Source organism: Apaloderma vittatum, unplaced genomic scaffold, assembly GCF_000703405.1.
Source record: "Apaloderma vittatum isolate BGI_N311 unplaced genomic scaffold, ASM70340v1 scaffold11877, whole genome shotgun sequence".
Classification (NCBI taxonomy): Eukaryota; Metazoa; Chordata; class Aves; order Trogoniformes; family Trogonidae; genus Apaloderma; species Apaloderma vittatum.
In genome coordinates, this window is record NW_009725745.1 from 272 (window position 1) to 16,251 (window position 15,980).

At 47.7% G+C, this 15,980-nt stretch overlaps 1 protein-coding gene across 1 annotated transcript; it reads right to left on the reverse strand.

Annotated features, from left to right (window-relative positions):
• Nucleotides 1-5,372: 5,372 nt before the first annotated feature.
• LOC104276625 (choline/ethanolaminephosphotransferase 1) lies at nt 5,373-14,629 on the reverse strand. Its single transcript, XM_009873022.1, has 5 exons — nt 14,548-14,629; nt 9,135-9,266; nt 8,510-8,668; nt 7,282-7,407; nt 5,373-6,225 (listed from the first exon to the last, which is right to left on the reverse strand). Exons 1-5 carry the CDS (start codon nt 14,593-14,595, stop codon nt 6,106-6,108), a joined length of 585 nt encoding a protein of 194 aa, XP_009871324.1. The 5' UTR covers nt 14,596-14,629; the 3' UTR covers nt 5,373-6,105.
• Nucleotides 14,630-15,980: the final 1,351 nt, after the last annotated feature.

A 15,980-nucleotide genomic window follows, 5' to 3' on the forward strand; every position in this document is an offset into this window, starting at 1 on the left:
AACCCCAGCTTCTACCCTTTCATATCTGATTTTTTTTTTCCCTCAGGGCATCGTTGCACTGGAAAAACTCTTTTTTGCACAGAGCTAGCAAGCGGGCTGGGATTTTCTTTTTTTCCCCGCTAGCAGAAGCGAAGCGCGGGGCACGGCTCCGCCATCGGCCCCGTCACGACAGGGAGGGAGGCCAGGGAGCTGGCTGCAGGACAGCGGAGGTTGCGGAGTAATTGTCAGGGGGGAAGAAAAAAAAAGATTAGTAGGAAATAGTGTTATTCCTGATGAAAACAAACCGAGGTGTTTCAAATAAGCAACATCCTATCGCGTACGTTTCTATGATTAACGACAGTCCTGCTTTATTTTGCACTCCAGATATTGATAAATATGGGCAGCAGCAGTCGGGGGGCATTTCACTGGTACCGCTCAGAGCCCAGTTTAGCTCTTTAAAGAAAGAAAAATACTCTTTTCCAGCAGGTTATTTATTTGTGCTGTAAGCAAGCCGCGAAGGCTGCGTTTTGTAGCAGAGGGAAAGGACCGGCCAACCGCTGCGGGGAGGGAAGAAGCATTAATTAAATCCAGTAGCGAACCATGCAACACCCTCCTGCTTCTGGTCTCGATGCCAACTCCCTTCAAACCCTCTGAAATGCAACACTCGTGGCAGATTTAAAGCGAAATTACAGTTCTCCCCCTTTGCTGATGCTCAGCAGGGAATAAATGTGGCAGGGGGAGCTGGTGCTGGCTCTGCCCCCTGGTTCCTTCCCAGGCAAACAAGGGCCAGATATTTCTCCCAGCAAGGGCCGAGCTCGAAGGCAGAGCTTCCTCCTCCTCTCTGGATTGCTGGAGCCAAGCTGCCCTATTTCTTAGTGCCTGCTAGACACGTGCACACGTGCAGACGTCGTCAGAAATATGATTTCTTGCAACTCCTGCAGGAGAACTGAATGCCACGGCAAGTTTTTACCTCAACACCGAAAAACAACCAGGCTGCCTGCCGGCCCGATTTCACTTTCGGAGCTGTTGAACACCTCCAGAGAACGGGCCAGATGTAAAAGGGCGTTTGTTTCAGAAGTAACCGTCCTGCAGTCACGCACAGACGGACGCGACAGAACCGCGGCAGGACAGGAGGTGCCAAGTCTGAAAGAAAAATCTTGGTTCCGAGGGTGGGAACAGGAATTATTATTCGATAGCAAACCGAGGGGATTTTTGGCACCGCGGATCAATTCTCTCGCTCCACGAGTTCCCCCCCTCACGGGTAGAGAAGCGTGAACAGGTTGAACTACAGGAAATTAAAGGTTAGTGGTGTTTTTCTGTGTTTTGGTGTGGTTTTTTTGCATTTAAAGAAGTTGACACACCAGCAGAAAATCATGTGTGTAAAATCAAGGGCACCTGTCAAGAATTGTCTTTTTCGAAAAGACCCCTCCTCTCCCCCTCCTCCTCCCTGTTCCTTACCATTTTGAAAAGACACTGGCCTTTTTGATTGCAAAGCGTAACACCATCTTGCTGAGAAAAATAGGAAGTGGCCCTTGCTTGGGTAGTAACTCTTTAGAAAAGAATTAGCAGTCACATAACGGACTGGATTGTGTGGCTGCTGAATTCCTGCCAGAGAAAAATGCAACAGATACACATACACACAAAAAAATCTGCTGCAAACAGATACACAAAACCTGAGCCTTAAATTTAAAAAAACCACAATTGTTCGAATGCAGCCTGCGCTCCAGGGGTCGGCAAGGATTAACTACAGCAGGTTGGAAGGGTTGGTGCTACCTTTGGGAATAAAGAATAGGTTGAAATTTCTTACTTAAAGCACTTTTCCTGTTAGTATTTTCATGGAAAAAGGGGCCCAGATCCAGTCCCAGTGCCCAGTCCCAGAAGCATCCCCTGGGGAAGCCCCGAGGCAGCTCCAAGCTCCTCAGTTGGCTCTCGAAGACAGAAGGAGGAGGTGGAGAACAACAGAAACAACCAGGCACTTACTTCTCACCCCAGCAGCTTCAGAGCTACAGGTGGTGGCTGAAGATGCTGGAAAGGAAGAAAGAAAAGAAGCCGAGGGACATAAACTACCCCAAGAGCCCCAGATCTCCCCCTCCCACGCTCCTCTCACCCCCTTTCCCTTTCAGCAAGCCGTTAGTCGTCCCTGCTCAGCAACTTTTAAGGGTTTCTTGAGTCAGGTTGGCCTGAACATTGAAAAGCAGCTTGATACTACGCTCGCTTATTGTCTAGAGTCGTGCAATCTGGTGAGAGCTTTCATGTCCTCCCTCTAATGCCCGGAAGGCGGGCACGCTGCGAGAAGTGGGATCGATGGAGATCGGTGAAGAAAGGAGACACCGTGCTGAAAGAGCAGATGCTGAATAAAAGACCCTATTTGTTCTCTCTTCCAACTCCATCCACCTCTCTCAAACCACCTGCCTGCAGGCGGGGATCACTGGGTTTGTGGCTGGCGCCGCTCACTCGGAGCACGAAGGATCCAGCTGGGCCCCGGTCACGTTGCAGCGTCTCAGCAAAAACCCGCGGTGTATTTTTAAATCTTTCTTCCTGCTCAAGATTTTGTCGAACGCTCGATCTAAGACTACAAGAGTAAATAAAACGGCGCCAAGAAATGTTTTCCCTTGAACTGGAGAGCGCTCATTTATTCTGCTGAATTGTTCGCACGGTTCCCAGCGTCGCATCGGCCAACCCGCGCTCGGAACAAACAACTCCCCGGCACGGTTCGGGAGCCGGCTCAGGAATCGCTGCCGATTTGCGGCTCGATCCCTGCTCTGCAGCTGCTCGGCTTGGAAGATAAGTTGCGTGTTGCGGCATGTGTCACCCTCCACCAGCCGGCCTCGGTGCCAACAAATAGTCCTGGGCGTATTTAACCTACCAGAGTAAACGCTAAGTGCTCTCAGATGGCTCCAGCCCACTAATAGACACAGCTCCTACCTCGGATCACTTCCCACCTGGCTAGAACCTCTGAAAAACAGCCGCGGGCTTCATCTCCTGCTCCCGGGAAACGATTAAACTTCTCTGCAGCTCAGCGACGGGGCACATTGGCGCAGGATGGACCTGGTGCACGCGGAGTAGGAGAGAAAAATTGTGGTGTGAAACCAACCTGACACTGGGAGGAAAGAGGAAGAGGCCCTGAGGTGTTCTTGAGCTGCCTCTCTCCTGCCTTCCACTCCCTGCCAGAGCAAGGGAGCTCCTTTGAGCAGAAGAAAGAAAGGGGAAATTTTCAGCTTGCCTTTAGAGTTTGAGGGGAGCGCTCGTTTAACAGAACAGGCTGTGTTGGTTTTGAAGGGAGTGTACTCGGACGCCGGGGTTCCAGGAAGCTCAACAGGCTGCTCTTGCAAAAGCTCTTCCCTTCTAAGTGTCACCTGAACGCAACACAAAGTGAAAAAGCACGTCACAAGATCGGGCTGAGCCTACAGAACTTCCCTTCCCCTTTCTCGACTCCCTGAGCAGCCTGAGCTCTACAAGCACATCGAAGACAACCTACGGTCACAAGAGAGTGCCGTAACCTGGGGGTGAAGTTAATTTATTCCACTGTTTATTACAGGCCTTCAGACAACACCTATGTCCAGCGCAACACTTTCTATGGCTCAGATCGCGAGCAGGAGCTATTCCCTGATAACACTGAAACTTTGATCAGGAGGGAAATTTTTTTCCTGGCTGGCTGAACACAGAGGGCACTCAAAGCTTTTCACCCGCTGCAGGTGAGGAAAAGGTGCCCTGCTGCATTTCCTGAATGTCAAGAGGCTTTAGGGTAGGCACAGTTTGTAAATCAAAGTTTGGTCCTAGACAAATCTTTAAGGAGTTCAGTTCCTCACCTGTCTCAAGGATCGACTTAACTGGAGCAGTTTAAATCTGAAAAACCCCGACGACAAAGCATTCTTCTCTTTGCTGACACTCCAGGGAGACACTTTCCAAACGACTTGAGTTCTGCATCCACTCTGTGGTGATGAAAAGAAGCACTGGGTTTGTGAAAGAGGGCCTCGGTACCTTAAAATCCTTCCAGCCTTTCACCTCGCAGACTCTCTTGCCACCTGAAGGGCAGCAGCAGAGGCTGGACTACCTGGATCAACCCTTCCCCCAGGTGGATACCATTAAAACTAACCAGACAGAATTCCAGTTGTATCCAAAATCGTGATACTAAGGAGGCAGCTGCCACCTCACGTGCTGGAGATGCTCCCAGTAACCAACCGTAACGTTGCCAGGACGCTTGCTCAGGGCTGTGCCCCTGCCTCGTGGTCACGATGCGGGAACCAAACTCTCTCTCAGCCTGGCAAGACCCTTCGGGAAGCCCCAATAAACCCACAGGACAAGGCTCCCCCCAGAGCCATAAAGCAGCTGCTCACAAGCACGCACACGGCCGGGAGTGAAGGGCGACGTGGCAAAGCCAACATCATCTCCTCCTCGGCCTGAAGACACCCCAGCCCCGAGGTGGAACCTCCAACTCACTCGCTGAAACCGTATCACCCCGTGTGAAGGAATTAAGACGCTGCCAAGCACAGAAATGTAAGACGGAGCATGTCCACGTGCTAAATGCTCGGCCACACAAGTCGGCATCTCGGTTCTGCTTCCTGCAGCATCAAGGAAAAGTGCCGGCCCCAGAGCCTTCCTCACAGAGCCAGCGCCGCGCTCCTCCTCTGCTCCTCCTCCGAGCAGCCCCGTGTCTCCACAGGGACACAGCTCCAGAAGACCAACCTCTCTGTCCATGAGTGCCCCACCCAGGGTACTGTGCCAGGAAGTGAGAAGAAAGGGTTTAAAAAACCTCTCCAGTCCCTGAAGGAAGCGAATTTTTCTCTCTGCTTCCTCAGCACGTTTTCTGATCCCTGGGGTATCAACAGGAAGTGGCCAAGTGAGGTTTTGATCGATTGCTGCTGAGTTGTTTTTTCGGTTTTAATTTATTTTTAAGTGAGCTGTGCCTAATTCCTGCAAAGAAGAGACCCACGCAGGTGCTGCTGTGGCTCTGGGCTCCCAGTAGATATTTTCTTACCATCTTGAGCGAGACGCTTCACGGGCAGAGGGTCAGGATTCCAGCATCCCCCAAAGCAGCTCCCGGCGGCACTTGGCAATTAAACCCTCTGGTCAAACCCAGCTCAGCCTTCCTGATGCAGTTCACGTTTGAAATGGCATTAAGAACAGCAATAGCAAGAAAAAAAAACACAAAACACCCCTATTTTACTGCACCATGTAGCCGTGAAAGCTGCTGGAGATCCTGGAACGACAACGCTGTGCTCATAAAAGCGCCAGAAAACTGCTTCCTAAAACAGGACAGAGCAACACACACAGCTGAAGACAACTGTTGCTCTCAGAATTCTTATTTATTAAGAGCAGAAAGGAAATTTTGCGTTAAGTTTTATACATAAAAAAGTAAACAGTAAAATTTTCTTTTTTTCAAAGTCTTTCCACTGAAGACACATTGAGAAATAAGTTGTCTTTTTTTAGATAATGTTTATTTAAAAAAATAAAATTAATCGACAAAGATACCACACTATTTTGCATGCCGGCCACCCCTTCCGCTCGCAGAACCATGTTCAACGCATTATTCTTTAGCAAGAAACCGCTTTATCAGCAACGCGTAAGCAAAAGAACCACGTCAGTCTGGACTCAAAACCTTGACAGCTGCTTCAGCTACACAAGCTAGTGCGATATCTCCGTGGTTTGTTTTTTTTTTTTTACCAGCTCAGGTCTTTAGTAAATAAATTTCAAGTGGACACTAAACAAGTATTTCACTAAGAGATGATGAAATATTAAAATTAAAAGCGAGTCGTATTGCAGCTGTAATTATACTACATTAGAAACTTGAGTTGTTGGGAATCCATTCACCATATATAGATTATTTTGTAATCAAGGTAATTACAAAGACAGAGCATTACTCCCTGCATGCTTTCCCGGGCTTCGAACCAACAGAGTTGACTACATGTAGAGTTGACTAGGGTGTACTCGGAATTCACTCTCTCAGGCAGGAGACTAGTTAAGGAGTGTTACCGATAACGAAGAATAAAAGTTATACGACATCGATTATTATAAATTACTTTGTTCTTATCTGCTTTTTTGCCTTAGTCTCCCACATATCTTCGCAGCCGGTCGCGTAGAAAACCCGACTCTTCCTTCTTTCTCCTCCCAGCGACTCCCCGTTAACTAATGGTGGTTCGAATGCGCGGAGGAGGGCTTGATTCGGAACACGTGGATGTGCAGGTGGGCAGCGATCTGATTGCACACGCTGACACAGTATCGAAGCAAATCGAAGAGAGAAAGGATCTGCCAAGGGAATAAAAAAGAATAAACCAAACACCATGCATTCGGCTCTATGTTTTGCAAGAGTCTAACGCTGCCTGCGTGCTTCGGAGTAAAAGCACAGGCTGAGGGAGCTGGGGTTGTGCAGCTGGGGAAGAGGAGACTCCGGGGGCACCTTATCCCTGCCTGCAGTGCCTGAAGGGACCTACAGGGAGCCTGGGGAGGGACTTTTAATGAGTGTCCAGCGACAGGACAAGGGGAAATGGATTTAAACTGAAGGAGAACGGGTTTAGATTGGATCTGAGGCAGAAATTCTTCAGTGTGAGAGGCGCAAGACTCTGGACTAGATTGCCCAGAGAGGCTGTGGCTGCCCCCTCCCTGGAGATGGTCAAGGCCTTGAGGAACCTGGCCTCCTTAAGGGCATCCCTGCCCATGGATGAGATGATCTCTAAGGTCCCCTCCAACCTAAGATGTTCTATGATTCTACGACTCTTTTCAAAAATTAAATCTCCAGCTCTGTAGGAAGCGTCACTCAGCAGAGGAAGCGTCTGTCGGCAAGCTGGGCTTTCTTCTAGCTTTGTAAGACTCTTCATTCTAGAGCCAGAGCAGGGAAAACAGTTGTGGCAGCTCTGCAAATATTGGGAAATGCCCCAAGAACTCTTGAGTGGCGATAACCATACATAAAGTATCAATTTTATTAAAAGCTTAACACTGGTAGATAACACTCGAGTGCTTGATACGCACGTATGAGTTTTAACTGAAGATATTTTTTCCTAACGGGTGCTGCTGCTAATGCCAGATGTACACGCGTGCAAGAGCTCAAAGCACCACATGCCGGCTATTCCCTCGCTAACAAGACATCAACACCAACCTTCAAAATACAAGCTTCGAGTATTTGCTGCGTTGCTTTAAAAGCCATTTAAACTACGCACCAAGCAAACTGTGTTTACCTCTGCAGGAATTCTGTTTCAAATCAACTCCGTAAAATCGGTTCCCAGACCCATCGACCCTCCAGACAAGGGAGCCAGGCTCGCCCAACGCAAACACGGGCGAAAGGGCATGAGGTGAGGCCACACTTACCAGGGCAACCCAGAGTACGATATATTCGTCGATAAAGCTGTTAAAATACTGGTCAAGAAACAGTAGTGCTGGGCCTATGAAGGCTGTGTCGTACAGGTGCATTTCGCTTTTGGTCATGTGTGCAACCTACATTTAAAAAAAAATAAAAAAAGAGAAAAGAAAAGGAAAAAAGGAAGTTTAAGAAATAAACGTGCACCAGCCAAGGCAGAGTGAATGTATAAAGCCAAAAAAGGTCTAGTTTAAGCCACCTTGCTGTGAGATATATTGAATACTCAAGTAGCAGCAGAAACACTGTTTCAACCAGGAAAGTCTAGAGCTGTACGCCACGCAAGGTTTGCAAAGAAATCTTATTCGAGCAAAAAATGTAGCTACAGGAATAAAACCTGACACGGTTCCCAGCCCACAAACTCTTCCTCTGGGGGAGAAAGAAACTTTCCTTCCATCACAAGTCACATCTAACCCCGAGCCAGTTCACGGGGCAACGCGACCCACCTCTACAGACCCGGGGCAGCAGTTAATTCCCTCCCAGTCACCCACTCTCGAGCACCAACCCATTCATTTTAACAATTATTTCTCTCCAGTTGTTTTAATTTGAACCCCGAGCAACTGTTCCAAACCTCAGCAACTCTGATGCCTTCTCTCTTTCTCCCAAATTTTCCTCCCTTCTGCAGCTGAGGAGGAATTTGGCCACCTCCCTTCCAGCCCAGCTCATAGGGACATGAGGAAAAAAATAATTCCCAGCAAGAGTAGTGAGACATTGGCACAGGCTGCCCAGGGCTGAGTCCCCCTTTAAACACCTGGAGGTGTTTAAAGGTCATTCAGATGTGGGGTTGGGGGAGATGGTTTTGGGGTGAGCTTTGTAGAGTAGGTTCACGGTTGGATTGGATGATCCCAAGGGTTTTTTCTAACCTGAATTGAGGATTCTACGAAAGACACCGCAAAAGTGTGAACGAACAGCTGGGAAAGGGGGAAAAAAAATGGAACTCGGGCAAGTGGAAGCTGTCCTGGCACTGCCTGTGTGACCGTGGCATTAGCTCGAGGTTTATCACTCCTCTTTCAAAGAGAAGAAAGGCCCCGCTGCACCTCCAAGCTACCAAAAATCAGTAAAGCCCAAGTATCACTTCAGCCCCCAAACGGATGTTTCAGCCAGTGGAATCACCAGAGAACCTGAAAATCTACGAAATGTTTGACTCAGGCACAAGAAACTCCGAGGTTCTGGCGCACTTACCACAAGTTTATTCGTTATCTTAGCAGATACAAAACCGAAAGTAAGTATATACAAGCAGGGGTGCTTTTCAAAGAGCTGCACGGCAGATTTCTTGTAGATCATGGCAGCTAAGGCGATCACCGTCCCGATGTGAAGGAAAGGGGAAAGGACGCTCGTTCCCTAAGGCGAGACAAAGTTAAAAGTGTCAGAGGAACAAAACACGCACGTTGCAAAGCGAGCCAAACGCTCACGTGGTGGTTTCTAACTCAAAATCACACTAAACTCATGTTTTTCCGAACACTGGTGCTGACAGGAACACAGTGTGGTGAAACCTGAGAGAGCGTCAGCTGGGCAATAGGGCTGAACTGTTGCACTGGGGGAGAAAATAAGTTTTCAGGCAGCAAGAACCACGCAGTTCTGACACTATATGATTCATTCAAAAGCAAATATCAACCATCATGAGCACTTTTAATCTCTCAAAAATTGTAGAACTCTCGACTCCTATTCTCACACAGACAGCATGAACTCCTTTATCCCAAGTCGGGGAGGAACTGAAAGGAAAATATTTCACATGTAGGAGGTGTTGTGTTAAAAAAATGACTGAAAACCAAGTTCTGCCTAGTAACTAACAGAACAAACTACTCACTGCTATAGTGGATCCATTTTTGCCAACTCCACCTGTGAAGATCACCCCAAAGTAGTTTGTACAGGAGAATATGGTTCCTGCGACAGTGCAGAGAGCCGGGAATATTTTCACCTGAATATTCAGTATCGGGATCTTAATGGAAGAGAGACAAAAAGTCAGAATACACACAAGGAAACCAAAATTGGGCTCAACACTTCTGGTGCACTCAAACACTCCACTTTCCAACACCACCTTCGCTTTTCTTTCTCTGCTAGGCAGAGATTTCAATTTCTACGAGGCGCAGAGAAATATGTATTTTTCCAATAATCCTTCCATGGAGCTTCCCAGAAAGCTGCGCTTATCCTCGATTACCTGAAAAGAGCCACCAAAAGCAGAGAAGAGCTAAGAACTGCTAAATCCCCCGGCTCTCCCGCGGCAGGGAAACGCATCGCTGCCCTGTTCTGAAGCCGGTTGTAAAACTCACCAACTGGGAAAAGCAGGAGCTACGGGAGACGATTTGGGAAACTCCCTCAAGAAACTGGATCCTATCTTATGGGCAAGACGAGGAAAGCAAAGGCCAGAGAAGGACCCTCATGGTCAGTGAGCACGGGAGGAGGTTGCTAAAGAAGCAAAAAAAACCAGCGCGGGCAGCTTTGAAAGACAGTAGTTTTCTTCATTTTTTTAATGTTTCAAGCAGAGCAGGAGAAACTAGAAGCAAAGAAGAAAGAGTTCAAAAATAAACCACAGGAAACATGTTACAGCAGCGAGTGTTTAGAGAGAACTACCCAAAAGCTTCCAACTCAACGTACAGAGCTGCTAAAAACCTTCACGGGCTCTGAACTCAGGAGCTGAAGTCATTGCCCTCAACTGAACAAACCCACTTGGCTCCCCAACAGCCAGGAGGCCAACCACGTACAGAAGCCCAAATGAGGTCCAATTGTTTCTGGTTTTCTTCAGCTACACTCTCAGTGTAGCTTTCGGCAGGTAAAGGGGTTTCTCTCGCGTTCAGTCCCTTCATCTTTCACTCTTTTAGGGCACCAGGAAGAGGCAGAGCCAGCCTGAACCCTTCACACCTTGCTCCGAGGCAGCCCAAGGAAGAGCAAGCAGATCACCCCTCCAAACGTTGGGTTGGAAGGGACCTTTAGAGGTCCTCTAGTCCAACCCCTCTGCAGTGAGCAGGGATGGCTTTAACTCAATCAGGTCCCTCAGAGCCCCATCAAGCCTGACCTTGGATGTCTGCAGGGATGGGGCCTCCGTCACCTCTTTGGGCAACCTGTGCCAGGGTCTCACCACCCTCTTCGTAAAGAACTTCTTCCTTACATCCACTTCAAGCCCTGCTCCGTGGGCTTCTGGCCGGCTGGCATAGTTTCACACAATCATCAAGGTTGGAAAAGACCTCTAAGATCGTCGAGCCCAACCGTTAACCCAACGCTACGGTGTCCACTCCAGTTTCACGACACTCGCATGTTATTTCTCCCTCACTGAGGCTGCGCCGTCAAGTCAAAAACCATCTTCTGGAAGACAGCGAAGAAAGAATAATGACAGGGAACCAAGAGGCAGGCTCTGCAAGAGCAGATCGCTAACTAACCGCTCCTTAACGGTCCTGGAGACTTCTCTCCTCGGTCTGACGAAGGCAGGTACTTGTGCTCTGCTTAAACACCCAAGGGTGGATGCTGAAAGAATGGGCTGAATTTGCTGTTCTGTGGGAAGAAAACCAAGGCGAGCTTCATCCAGGAGTCAAAAGACATTAAGCCTGATACTTCTTGATATTTCCCCAGCTTGCTGGAGAAAATATTCGGTGAACTCCCAGCTGCTAACTCTGAGCCAACACACCTGAGCCCAGGAAAGGCAGGAGGATGAGAGCACACCCAGTCTGGCCAGTCACACTTGATTAACCCTCTCCTTTTCGCTCCCCCTGAAGCTGGAGGAGTGACAGGGATCAGACAGCACTTACCTGGCAGAAATAATGGGAAATGAAGGATTTTGGCAGAGGGAAGTCAAAAGAGAGGTATAAAAAGGCAGCTCCTGCTTAAATTGCTTTGAACACAGAATGGAAAAGCAGCGCAGCCCAAGCTGCACAAGGAAGCAGCACAAGGCAAGCAAACAGCACGGAGGCAAAAAAAAAGAAAAAAATTGAGTAGCGGGAAAGAGGGAATCATATTCAAAAGTCTTCCTACAAAAGGGCATTGCAGCCCCTGACTTTTTGAATAAGAAGATGCTACACGGCGAGTCCCAAGGCTGCTGTGTCTGCACGTGTCACCACGGCCCACGTGACGAGCTGACCTTGAAGTCGGGGACATGCAGAGCTTCACGAGACCCTGTCGCCGCTGCAGAGAGGTATCACCAGGCAAACCTTTCGCAGGAAACTCTGAGCTCTGTTGAAGCCCTGGAAATTAATTCTAAGAGAAAGGCTGCACTGCACAGAAAGTACAGCTACGTCCCAGTACAGGGAGCATCCCACGTTTTGTCTGGGGGAAAAAAAAACAACAAAAACCACCTCAAATCCAGACACGTTAGTAAAAACAAGTGGCAGCAAGCAAAGAATGGACTGACGAGCGCTTGCCAGAGCCTGGATTCGAGCAAGTCCAGAATCATTTGCCAGAAAATTCATGTCAGGCCTCCAGACTAGATGCCGGCGTTTTGCGCAGTGCGAAGAGGGATTTGAAAAAAACCAATAAAAATCCACGTGATTAGGAATCAGACAGGCCAAGAGCGCAGCGTAGGGCTCAGCGAAGCAGCAGGTAAGGGACAACACATCCAGGAGCGGACACGGCTCCTCGTGGCCAGCGCCCGGTCGCAAACACCACAACCAACCGGGCAGCTCCCAGTGCTCCCAGTTTGAAGCTGCGTGAGGAAGAACAGGGGGCCAGAACCACGTTTGCCTGGCGTTTCTGAAGTGTTTACGCTTCTAAAGATCACGCCGCGGGATAAAAACCTCAAGCGCTCGCGGCACTTTTCTCACATCAAACGGAAAAGTGAAGCATCCAACAAGCTGCACCGTGGGCTCGCTCGCTTTACTCACATTTTCCAAACGCGGGTGGCAGCTGCGGTCGTACTCACCGTCCACCAGAAAGCTACCGCGCTCCAGGAGCCTCGTGGAGCAGCATTTTAACACGCTTTAAAGAGAATCCGCGCTGGCGGAAAGAAGGGAGCCAGCACAGGTAGTCGATGTCTCACAGAGGGGGAAAAAAGAAAGCGAATGAAAGCAACGATTGACAAAAATACACAATTCTGCATTTAGCCTGTGCGGGTGGTTTCGCCTTTTGCATGTCAGCGTTAAGAAAGTGGAATGTTTGAGTAGACAACCGTGTCTTATTCCAGGATTGTTCCCCCCCTCCCCAGGTAAAAACAAACCCAAAAATACCAAATCATCAATTTTGCCATCAGATAAAGTCATAAAAGATTGGGACGGGGGGAAAGAGCGATTGGGTGAACTATTTTGAGTGATTGGGTGATGTATTTTGAGCGATTGGGTGACGTATTTTGAGCGACTGGGTGATGTATTTTGCTCTGCAAGCAGTAAGTAACATTCGTCCCTAAATATTAAACCCAAATATCTCACAAGCTGAAGGGAAAAGGAAGGTTCTTAACTGAGCCGGGAAACCCGATGGAGCTTGTTCTCTGGCGAAACGCGGCACTGGGCAGCCAAGGGGTTTGTTCTGTTGGGAGCCGACTTTGCCAAACGCTGCTGCAACCCCGAGCTTCGAACAGATTTCAAGACTTTGCCGCAAGGGGTTCTTTATCAGGTTATTTCAGTTCTTAAATAGCACAAGAGGGCGATTTCTCAGCTCGCCTAAGCATCACCTTGCGCTGAACGGTTTTGTTTTAGCGTTTTAGTTTTTCCTCATTTTAAAAAAAAAAGAAATACAAACTGAAAGGGCAACAGGGAACGAATTGAGAAATCCCTGTTTGCAAGGCGGAGCAGCAGCTGCGCAGGGATGTTGGCCCCTCTGATCGTTCTGGCAAAGTTTGACACCAACCAGCTGACTTGTAGCCTCATTATTTTTCTTTTTTTTTTCTACGCAGGCTCCTCTTTACGTGGCATTTACTTCACAGTTTACAGAATTAATTGCGGGGGCGGGTTGGGTGTTTTTTTCAAGCCCGAAAGCACACGTAGCAACACCGGGACAGCCAAGGTTAGTTCTTTCTTTTTTTTTTTCCTAGATATTCCCTGCAATGTTAGAGGATTCATTTCTCCAGTTATTTGAAGCGGATTAGACACTCCTCAATTCCATTTCAGGAATTTTTGACCATCTCTTGGTTTTTAGCGCAAATTAAAGATTTCTTTCTCCACCTTAAGGATTTATGAAGCCCACAAACGGGACGGACACTCCGGAAGGAAGCCTCCCAGGAAATCAATGCTTTGGAGAAGTTGTTATTTCCAGGAATTAGTTATACTCCTGTGGGCACATGTGGGGTTTTTTTCTCTGGCCAAAGCTATTTGTGCAGCCCAACGAGGCTTCAGTAAGGCAAATAGGGAGTCAACCTAAAAAGGGGGAAAAAAAGGGGGGAAAAAGGGGAAAAAGGGAAAATGGGAAAAAAGTGGAAAAAGGGGAAAAGGGGAAAAAGGAGGAAAAAGGAGGAAAAGGGGGGAAAAGGGGAGAAAAGGGGGGAAAAGGGGGAAAAAAAGAAAGGAGAGGAAAGAGAGGAAGAGGAAAGAGAGGAAGAGGAAAGAGAGGAAGAGGAAAGAGAGGAAGAGGAAAGAGAGGAAGAGGAAAGAGAGGAAGAGGAAAGAGAGGAAGAGGAAAGAGAGGAAGAGGAAAGAGAGGAAGAAAAAAGAGGGAAAAAGAGGGAAAAAGAAGGAAAAAGGGGAAAAAGAGGGAAAAAGGGGAAAAAGAGGGAAAAAGAGGGAAAAAGAGGGAAAAAGAGGGAAAAAGAGGGAAAAAGAGGGAAAAAGGGGAAAAAAGGGAAAAAGAGGGGAAAAGGGGAAAAAGAAAAAAGGAAAAAAGGAAAAAAGGAAAGAAGGAAAAAAGGAAATAAGGAAAATAAGGAAAAAAGGAAAAAAACACAGAGTAAAACAGAAAAAAGAAAAAAAAGGAAAAAAACCCCAACGTGCTTTTTTTCCCCCCTACACAGATAATCGGGCCAAATTATCTGCGGCTGCTTATCCCGTGCTCTCCCAACGTTTCCCAAGCCCCTCGGTCTGATTCAGCACCTCCTCCGAGCCAGCTTCGATGCACGAAATTCCTTCAAGCTCCTCTCGCAGGAAGCGGGAATTTGCACCTTTAATTTTATTTTGTGCAACGTTTGAGAACTTTCTCCCTGGAAACGCCAAAAATACCCAAAAAATCGCTTGTTTGGGTAACTCCGGCCAAGAATCTGTATTTGCATTTAAGAGGAAAAGGGAGATTTTTCCCTGTGCGGGCAGGTGGCTCTTGCAGGTGTCTACGGGACTTATGAAAAAGGACAGAATAAAGAGCACGAACAAAATTACCAGAGATTGCCAAAAAGGTGGTCCTCCAATCACTGCCAGTAAATGCATGATTATTATGAAGATTTGTACTTCAGTCACATCAATTCTGATTAGGTACAAAGAAACACACAAAAAAAAAAGCTGCAAAATTATTCAAAGCAATTTCAAATCAGTTATTTGCAAGCTCAGCAGCTCTCCTCTATCATGCACAGTAAAACGACTCCGAAACACCGAGGAAAACGAGGCAAAATTTAAAAATACGTTTTAGCTTTATCGTTAAAATTCAGGGCCAGGCTGGGCCACACTTCTCGTTTCATTTCACAGTGCAACTAAAAAAAATAAATAAATCCATTTTGTCCAAAAAGGAACGGTTGGAACTCTGAACTGACCCCCGCCAGCTGCAGTTTTTAACCTTGCCCACCAAAAAAAAGAATTTCTTTCCGATTCTAAGATCCAGGAGAGACACTTTGTACTTATTTTAACATGAATCTTCTCGCTGAATAGCATCAAACTTGAAAAAGAAGCAGGAATTCTCCGGAGGGTTTATGCAAATCTCATCGGGCCGGCTCTGCGTGACACAATCCAGTCTCGAAGAACAGAAACCACCCATCGCTGGGATGGGTTTGTTGGGTTTGGGGGATTTTTTTTGCAGCAAGGCAAGAAGGAAAGGCTCAGATTAAAAGGCTGAGTTTAAGACTTACTTTTCAAGTTTCACGCCCAAAAAAGTCTTGGAGCTAGCAAAAGGGTTTATGAATCAATTCCAAAACCAGAAGTAATGAAAGAAGTGGGAAAAAAAAAGGAAACAAGTGGCAAAAAAAGAGAAAACTGCATAATACTCTCAGTTTGAAATATTTATTGCACGTTTCTCCTCTCTAATAATACAGCTCTACCTAAATGACTCAAAATCTAATCTTGGGAACGCCTCCTTTGCTGCAATACTGATCTCACCGACTTCACGGGCACCAGGGACTAATGGCTCGAGGTCTTTTTTCCCCTCCTGGGTTCTTTAAAATGAGCCACGAAAGCGTGTAAAGCAACTTCACGTCAGATCAGCCAACCACCAAGTTTTCTCTACGGCCTTTGTGGCACTTTTGGAGCGGATCCTCTCCTTTGAGCAGCCTGTCTGGCCAAAAAGATGATTTTGTTTCAGCAGCAGAGCGAGACGCACGAGGCTGCATCCAACTCCCCCACCAAACATCCCCCAAAGCCCCGGAAAGCAGAAGGCACCTGCTCTCCGACGCGATTCCTTCTTGAAAGGCTGACGGACGCTCTCCGATGGATGGAGGAGGGAGGTGATCGTGCCCCTGTACTCGGCACTCGTGAGACCTCACCTCGAGTACTGTGTCCAGTTTTGGTCACCACAGTATAAGAAGGACATGGAGGGGCTGGAGGGGGTGCAGAGAAGGGCAACAAGGCTTGTGCGAGGCTTGGAAAACATGACCTAACGAGGGCGG

What these genes read in the sequence shown, in the direction of transcription:
- LOC104276625 (XM_009873022.1), bottom strand. Translation starts at nt 14,595, where the DNA reads ATGCATTTACTGGCAGTGATTGGAGGACCACCTTTTTGGCAATCTCTG. An exon ending in AAAATGGATCCACTATAGCA is followed by an intron (nt 8,669 to 9,134) that starts GTGAGTAGTTTG and finishes GTCTCGCCTTAG; the next exon opens with GGAACGAGCGTCCTTTCCCC. An exon ending in AGATAACGAATAAACTTGTG is followed by an intron (nt 7,408 to 8,509) that starts GTAAGTGCGCCA and finishes TTTTAAATGTAG; the next exon opens with GTTGCACACATGACCAAAAG.